Here is an 8,086-nt window from a genome sequence, read left to right as displayed (position 1 = left end):
AATATCTCACACACTTTCTGGATCTTTCATATTCAGTATGGTGTGTATGTGTAGCTTGTGTGTATTTTCTGTATTGTAAGAGATTGTGCAAGTTTAATCTTCCCACTGTTTTTAGAGAAACTTTATCGCATTTAGAAGGTATTTCCCACCCATTGGTCCGGTGTCACCTTCCCGTCCAAAGTCAGGGACAAATTATGGGGACTCAGCCCCTTCTCCTGAGACCATACCACCCTTCCCCCAACCTGGCACTCCCCCCCAGCTCCTCTGAGCCCTTGCTTTCCCTTAGGATTTAGAGTTTTGGCAAACATAGAAAGTGAAATCTTGATTCCCCCACAATAAAAGAGGAAATGGGGGTAGGGTAAGAGAACTGTCTCTTTTCCCCCTTGCTTTCTTCGAGTTTAGGAAAAAAGACTGGATCGTGGGGAAGAGAAGAGGAATTTCCCTGAAACTCTTTGTATGCCCCCCTTCCTTTCAATAGGAACTGGGCCTGGGGCCAGTTGTGTTGGCAGGGCCCTTGGCAGCTGTGCTTGGGCAAGAGGCATGGACGGACGAGGTTATAAGGGAGGGTGTTGCCAGGATTTCTCTGTCACACAATGGGCAGACAAATCACGCTTGGATGCCTGGGATCCCCATCCAGGGTGGCTGAAGCTGGGGAAGCAGGAAGAAGGAAGCTCTGGTTCTAAACAACATAAGTCCCCACCTTCCCCTGCCCAGCTAGATTTCTAGCCTCCAAGGCATCCAGTTCATCGTTCTGCCCCCTGGCTCATCTGTGTCCTGCTGTGTCCATGTGTATCTTTCCATCATCCAATCACTTTCCCCATTCCCCCCAGGCTCCGTGAGCACCAGAGTGGGGAGGGGGTGGGGCCATCATGTCATCGTATCAGAAGGAACTGGAGAAATACAGAGACATAGATGAAGATGAGATTCTAAAGACCTTGAGCCCCGAGGAGCTGGAGCAGCTGGACTGCGAGCTACAGGAGATGGACCCTGAGGTAGGGGCTCTGGCACAAGGAACCAACGAGGAAACAGGGGCAGCCTCCGAGCATTGGGGAAGGGGTGGTGGGCCCCGGGTGGCTGAGATCAGGGCTGCCTACAGGGCTTGGAATCCCAAGAGGGCCAGGGAAAAGGTGTGTGCAGATGTTTAGGGAGCCCTGGAGGTACCCCAGATCAGAGGTCTGACTTCCTCCCCAAAACTCATCCCGAAGAACATGCTCCTGCCCGCTGGACTAAGACAACGTGACCAGACAAAGAAGAGCCCAACGGGGCCACTGGACCGGGATGCCCTTTTGCAGTATCTGGAACAGCAGGCACTAGAGGTCAAAGAACGTGATGACTTGGTGCCCTTCACAGGCGAGAAGAAGGGTATGGAGACACTAACAACCATGCCTACCAAAACCCAATGGTCATCTCTCAAGTGCACCCCCCTCCAGCTTCCCTCTGACCTTCCAGCTTCTAGCTGCCCAAGGACCTGGCCACCCTGAAACACACATGCCTCTTTCACTCTCCAGCTTTTAGGAGAGATTAGGGGACCCAGGAGTCCTGAGCTGGTAGAGGACTTGGGCCTTACAGTGGCCCCTAGTGACCCAAGACTCCACCTCCTGGAGAAGGAAAGGAAGGAAGCTAGAGACAAGAATCGTAGGAGGAATGACCTCCACCTGAGCCACCCTTCATCTCCCCATCAGGGAAACCCTACATTCAGCCCAAGAGGGAAATTCCTGCACAGGAGCAGATCACTCTGGAGCCTGAACTGGAAGAGGCATTGGCCCATGCCACAGACGCTGAAATGTGTGATATTGCAGGTGGGCAGCAGTGGAAGGTTAGGGAGGGTGGGGAGATTCAGGGCAGGGCAGTTCTAGCCAGGCCATGGGACTAGTGAGGAAGGCCCTGAACAGGACATGAATGTTAGAGAAAGCCTCAGGTCATGGTTTTAAGTTTTTGCTTATGTATTCACTCATTCATTTTTTAATCTAATACATTCACATCTCAGAGACAAGTTTATAGGGATTATAAAGCAGATAAAAGTAGAACTATTCTGGCTGGAAACAGGAGGAAGTCTAACAGACTCCCTCACTCTTTTCTCTTTTTTTTGAATGTGAAACACTGTTGTTTTTCCCTCCCTTACCCTCTAGGGGCTCCTTAGGGACCTTCCCTTAGCCCTGTCTCAAAATTGTTTGTTTGATTTTTTTAAAGTTTATTTATTTATTTTGAGGTGGGGAGGGACAGAGAAAGAAGGAGAGAGAGAATCCCAAACAGGCTCTGTGCTGTCAGTGCAGAGCCCGATGCGGGGCTCAATCTCATGAACCATGAAATCATGACCTGAGCTGAAATCAAGAGTTGGACATTTAACCGATGGAGCCACCCGGGTGCCCCCCTACCCTCAAAGTTTTAAAAACTACCACCTTAAGCAGTTCATAGAAGGAAACCCTGGGACCTAGGGAGAGTGGGAACCTCTTTGGAAGAGGGGGGAGAAGTCAGGCTTTAAAAAACTGCAACAGATTCAGAATGAGAAGGGAGGGGATTTGGAACAAACTCCTTCTTCTCATTCCCTGTCCCCCCTCTACGTACTCTCTCCAGCAATTCTGGGCATGTACACACTGATGAGCAACAAGCAATACTATGACGCCATCTGCAGCGGAGAAATCTGCAACACCGAAGGCATTAGCAGTGAGTGTTTGGAAGCATGGCATCCAGGGCTTTGGGAAGGCAGTCCCAAGGTCTGATTAAAGGTGGCGAAGGGTGAAATGGGGATCATGGAGAGGACATGGTACAGAAGTAATGGGAGAACCAATGGGGAGGAGGTTGTGGGGGACATGTCGTGGTTTCCTTCTGGCCCTTGCCCGCCAGGTGTGGTGCAGCCTGACAAGTACAAGCCGGTGCCAGATGAGCCCCCAAATCCCACAAACATTGAGGAGATACTAAAGAGCGTTCGAAACAATGACAAGGAGCTGGAGGAGGTGAACCTCAATAACATACAGGTATCTGACCCCTATCTATGTTCCAAATAATAAATGGGATAACTATGTGAGTCCCAGATATGTGGGTCCCTTAGCCCACCATCTCTTCTCCTCTGACAGGACATCCCAATACCCATGCTAACTGAGTTGTGTGAGGCCATGAAGACAAATACCTATGTCCGGAGCCTCAGTCTGGTGGCCACAAGGAGTGGTGACCCCATCGCCAATGTAAGGCAACTTGAAATCCCAGCCCCCTCCCCATACATGCACCCCTTGACATGCATCCCTGCCAGGGCTGTCATAAGGGGTTGGGGTTGTGCTGGGGATGCTATTCCCATCACGTAATCTTAGGATGGCCTGATGGAGACTCCTACCCTCAGTCCCATGGCTCTTAGCTCGGAAATCCTCAGATCACCTTCTCGGAGAGCCACAGCTTGCTCTACCACCCCGCCAACTCCACCACACACTTAACCTCCCTGCTTCCCCTACGACCTATGCTCCCTTCCATCTCCCTCTCTCCCCACCTACAGCTCCTCAAGGACTCTTCTCAAAGAGCTGTGTTTCCCTCTTGCTCCTGTTCTTTCTCTCCTCAGTCATCTGTGAAACTGTCCCCTAATCCTAACCCAAGTCCCTACTACCCAGGCGGTGGCTGACATGTTGCGTGAGAATCGTAGCCTCCAGAGCCTGAACATTGAATCCAACTTCATTAGCAGCACAGGGCTCATGGCTGTGCTGAAGGCAGTTCGGGAAAATGCCACACTCACTGAGCTCCGTGTAGACAACCAGGTGAGCTTTCCCTCCCCTGGTCCCCTGGTCATTCAACTAATATTCACCGAGTCTCCTCCCTGAGGCTGCCACTGGGTCAGGATCTCACCAATCTTGTCTGAAACCTCTTCGTTGTCTCTATGAGGGGAGCCAAGGTCAGCACCTCTTATCACCCCTTCTGATGAAACAAGCTTTTTCGACCTCCCAAAGGGTTGGTGGTATGGCGCGGTGAACAACACAGAGAGGGGGGCTGACAGGGTTCACCTCTCCGTCCCCCAGCGCCAGTGGCCTGGCGATGCAGTGGAGATGGAGATGGCCACCGTGCTCGAGCAGTGTCCCTCCATTGTCCGCTTTGGCTACCACTTCACACAGCAGGGGCCACGTGCTCGGGCAGCCCAGGCCATGACCCGGAACAATGAACTACGTGAGTAAATGCAGACATGCTGTATGGGGGCAAGTAGATCCTTCTGAAGCCTGACTTAGGGACTAATAGCTTGGGGTACAGCCAAAGCAATATTCGCACGTGAAGTTTAAATCCCCTAAGTGACTAAAAAGTATAGAAGAGTCTCCCTGACCCCAAACGTATACATGTAGAAAGGCATGAAAGGAGCTAGACATACCCGTTTGGGAGCATGGTACTTTTACTTGCCACATCATGTCTTATTTCGTTTTGTTAATGTGGGGTGGGCGTGCTTGCTGGCCAAAGACACTACCTCTTTATGAGTCTGGCCTCAAGGACCTGGAAAGAAGAGCACCTCTGCAGGAAGTAAGAGATGGAAGAAAGACTTGTGTTTACTGTTCCCTGTTACAGGTCGCCAGCAAAAAAAGAGATAACACTTCCTTTCCCTTTACCAACCAGAGCTGGAAGCCCTGAATGCTTAAATCCTCATCTCTCCCCCTTCCTGTAAATAAAGGCCCTTCTGTCCACTCTGCCTGCCTCCTTCCTTGGGCTCTGGGTGGGAATCTTGGCGCTAACCCCCAAGGGTTACTGCCAGTTCATCAGGGGATTATTTATACTCTGGGGATCAGCAGACAGAGAGGTTCAAGTTACTAGGAGGAGGTGGGGGAGCTCCCTCCCTTGGTGTTCCCCACACCCCTGTCTTTTCATTTAGTCCTTTCTGCTCTCACAGAGTACCTACCCCAACCCTCTTTCCAGACGTGGCCAGGTCCCCCGGCGTCTACCCACAACCCTGTGTGATCTGAAGGAGGAAAGGACTTTGAGTGGAGGTGGGGAAGAAGGCAGACAACATGAAGGGCACAGACCTCCTTCTGACAGACTTATTAATAGGGCATTGGGCTACGTGCAGCTGACGCTTGGCATGACATTGGTAGAAGGTGGGGGAGGGGTTAGAAGTATGGGGAGTCATGTACATTGCAGGGAAGAATTGGCCAGGCTGAGAATGCAGATTTGAAATCCTGAAATGGAACAAGGAAGGAGACTCGAGGAAAATTCGGCTTCCAGAGCCCACTGAAATTTAGTTCTGAACTGAGTGGGGGAATGGAATGTGTCAGTCCAAGGGGAGGTCAGGGGGTTCCTCTTCATCAGAGTCAAACTCAACATTCTCATCTTTTACCCATCGACCTTGTCCATCTGGGATCCATCCAGAGCTGGAAATAACAAAGAGAATAGGTCAGGAAAAGAGATTTAAGAAGTTAGTAGGGAATAAGGAAAAAAAAACAACAACAACAATTGAGAAGGATTGAAAAAAGGAGAGTCAGAGAGAAAAGAGAAAACTTAAGGAAGGTGATTCTGTATCCTCACCTTCGAAGGGTGAGGTAATGATCCAGGGCACGTCTTCTCGTGGGGCTCATGGGTGCAGAGGATGAGACAGTTGCTGACTCCTTGGCCTGTGGGCCAGCCCCAGGCACAGGTTCCCTACTGATCTTCCCACTCTCGGGTTCAACCTCTGGGGGTGGCAAAGGGAAATGGGAGACAGAGGGACGAGGGGTTTCTGGTCTGGGTAGAGAAGAATAAACGTCTATAAAAGTGGTAAAGGATAAGGGCCAATTCTCTTATGAATCCCAACCCCTTACAGCAGTGCTTCCTAAATTGTTTCCCTCAAGGGACACCTGGCTGGCTCAGCCCGTACAGCATGCAACTCTTGATCTCAGGGTTGTGGGTTCAAGCCCCACATTGGGTGTACAGATCACTTAAAAATAAAAATCTTAAATATAAATTTGTGTATCATATATATATATACACACACACCATATATATATACACCATATGTATATGTATATGTATATGTATATGGTATATATATATATACATATGGTGTATATATATATGGTGTGTGTGTATATATATATATGTATATGTATATATATGTGTGTATATATATATGTATATATATATGGTATATATATATATACACATATGGTGTATATATATATGGTGTATATATATATATATATATATATATATACATATGGTATATACATATGTTGTGTTCCTTAAGATGTTTTAGTAAGTGTTCTGCATGAAAAAGAATTTTGGGGGGGCGCCTGGGTAGCTCAGTCAGTTAAGCCTCCGACTTCAGCTCAGGTCATAATCTTGTGGTTCGTGAATTCGAGCCCCGTGTCGGGCTCTGTGCTGACAGCTCAGAGCCTGGAGACTGCTTTGGATTCTGTGTCTCCCTCTCTCTCTGCCCCTCCCCTGCTAACACTCTGCCTCTCTCTCATAAATGAATAAACAATAAAAAAATGTTTTTTGGAATCAAATTGAGTTTTTTAAAGGCTAGGTTAAATTTTTTGAAGTTTTTTAATTTTAAGACTTTGTAGAGCCCTTAATATATACTAGCCAAATTAGGATTACAAAGTGCCATTTTTCCAAACCTAAAAAAAATTCTCTTTTTCCTGAAATACCAGTTAACATCTCTGGACTACTAGTATTCCTGAGAATACAATTTGGAATACAATCATTTTTGAGCCATCTATCTCCTCTGCCCTTTCCAACCTCTGGCTTTCCTACCCCACAGACCTGTACTTCCGGCGGCAGCAGCTGTTATAGTGAGGAGCTCTGTGCAGAGCACTTTGGGTGGTAAGTCGGGTCTGAGTTAACAGAGGAGCCTGGTATAGAGAGGGGAGACAGAGTCAGAGTCTTCAGAGCCAGAAAGAAGTCAAAACCCTTCAAGCAGACCCACTGGGAACACACTCTCCCCACCCTGATTACCTCAGCTTTGGTCTCTGACCTCCTCAATTCATTCTGCTGTCTTGGATTCTGCTCTGTTCCCTTCCCTGGCTGCTTCTTGCCATAGAAAAGCTGCAGGCCTGAGGAGACAGGGGAAAGAATTAAAAACAGAGAAGCAACAGTGATCTGCAGAGATCTGGAGGATTTCTTCTCTAACCCCTGTCTTCCCTCAAACTTACTGGACAGATGTTTCTTGCCTGCACGGTGGGCAGTCAGCATGGCCAGGGTGTCCAGGACAGGTCGGTGGGGACAGATGGCACAAGCAAAGCTGGACAGGAGGAGAGAAGATATTTGCTCCCGTGGGGGGAGGGGGGGGGTCTCGGTTGTAAGTCCCACCTTGATCTAGCAATTAATCCTAGATACTCCAGCTCTCCCCCCTGATAAAATTTTATTGAGCCTCTAACTGCAGAACCCTCAGGCTTGATCACTCCTCGTCCTCACCGTCCATCCCGTAGCATCAGCGCCTCATCCTCTGGGATGTAACTGGCCAGCAGATCTCCGACTCTTCGTTTCTACAGGGGGATCAGAGAGTTAGGAGAAAGGATCGGACGGGAAACGACAAGGACGAGGATTGAAAGGGAGTAAGGACCATGAGAACAGAGATCACAGGGAGAAAAAGGGGTCACTATCCAGCTCTAGTCGCTCCCTCGCGCCGCGCACCCCCACCCCGACTTGTTGCCAGAGCAGCAAAACAGCTCTTTCCCAGGGCAGTGAAGCTGCTCCCGGCGCTCTCCTCTAGCGCTTACTTTCAGCACATTGAGTTGACTCCAATCATCACCTTCCCTCTTGAAAGACATCACGACGGAGGCCCAGAAACGAGCAATTCTCCTGGGTTGCTTCGCCTCTCCTTTCAGGCCACCGTAGCAAGATTGGGGCGTCTCCTTTCCTTCGGGTTCTTTTCCGGTTGGCCTCCTTACTTCCCTGGAAGCGCTTCCCAGCATGCACAGCGCTACAGCAAGCCAGCCCCAGCCTGCCGAGGGGCCCGCACTTCCTACACCACCCGGCGACCGCGCGCGTGCGGGGCATTTTGGGAAATGAAGTCTTTTTTTCAAAGAGCTTGCCGCTCAGCCCTCGCATCTTGACAGATTCGGGGCGTCTGCAGGGGAAGAACCTAAATGTGGAGACTGATTTTGAGAGTGTGGCGGATTTGGTGCTGTGCGGGCCTTAGAGGATCTCG

The 8,086-nt window shown here is 49.6% G+C and overlaps 2 protein-coding genes across 2 annotated transcripts; one reads left to right on the top strand and one right to left on the bottom strand.

The window, feature by feature from the left end:
* The first annotated feature begins 326 nt into the window (after positions 1–326).
* Positions 327–4,608, top strand: TMOD4 (tropomodulin 4). The gene is made up of 9 exons (XM_042953942.1): positions 327–992; positions 1,206–1,362; positions 1,683–1,799; positions 2,575–2,664; positions 2,845–2,975; positions 3,075–3,182; positions 3,597–3,740; positions 3,999–4,143; positions 4,531–4,608. Exons 1-9 carry the CDS (start codon positions 870–872, stop codon positions 4,551–4,553), a joined length of 1,038 nt encoding a protein of 345 aa, XP_042809876.1. The 5' UTR covers positions 327–869; the 3' UTR covers positions 4,554–4,608.
* A 556-nt stretch (positions 4,609–5,164) lies between these two features.
* SCNM1 (sodium channel modifier 1) lies at positions 5,165–7,854 on the bottom strand. The gene is made up of 7 exons (XM_042953939.1): positions 7,656–7,854; positions 7,351–7,421; positions 7,089–7,177; positions 6,892–6,989; positions 6,700–6,788; positions 5,482–5,676; positions 5,165–5,327 (listed from the first exon to the last, which is right to left on the bottom strand). Exons 1-7 carry the CDS (start codon positions 7,848–7,850, stop codon positions 5,228–5,230), a joined length of 837 nt encoding a protein of 278 aa, XP_042809873.1. The 5' UTR covers positions 7,851–7,854; the 3' UTR covers positions 5,165–5,227.
* Between the last annotated feature and the right edge of the window lie 232 nt (positions 7,855–8,086).

This window comes from Panthera leo, chromosome C1, assembly GCF_018350215.1.
Source record: "Panthera leo isolate Ple1 chromosome C1, P.leo_Ple1_pat1.1, whole genome shotgun sequence".
Classification (NCBI taxonomy): Eukaryota; Metazoa; Chordata; class Mammalia; order Carnivora; family Felidae; genus Panthera; species Panthera leo.
Note: the sequence above shows the minus strand (reverse complement) of the source record. Positions and strands in the feature narration are given on the sequence as shown.

Bases quoted from the DNA above. Each gene is read 5' to 3' on its own strand.
- SCNM1 (XM_042953939.1), bottom strand. From the start codon at position 7,850: ATGCTGGGAAGCGCTTCCAGGGAAGTAAGGAGGCCAACCGGAAAAGAA. The intron at 7,422-7,655 runs GTAAGCGCTAGA...ATCCCCCTGTAG, and splicing joins GTCAACTCAATGTGCTGAAA to AAACGAAGAGTCGGAGATCT. The intron at 5,328-5,481 runs GTGAGGATACAG...TGTTATTTCCAG, and splicing joins CATTACCTCACCCTTCGAAG to CTCTGGATGGATCCCAGATG.
- TMOD4 (XM_042953942.1), top strand. From the start codon at position 870: ATGTCATCGTATCAGAAGGAACTGGAGAAATACAGAGACATAGATGAA. The intron at 1,800-2,574 runs GTGGGCAGCAGT...TACTCTCTCCAG, and splicing joins TGAAATGTGTGATATTGCAG to CAATTCTGGGCATGTACACA. The intron at 3,183-3,596 runs GTAAGGCAACTT...CCTACTACCCAG, and splicing joins GTGGTGACCCCATCGCCAAT to GCGGTGGCTGACATGTTGCG.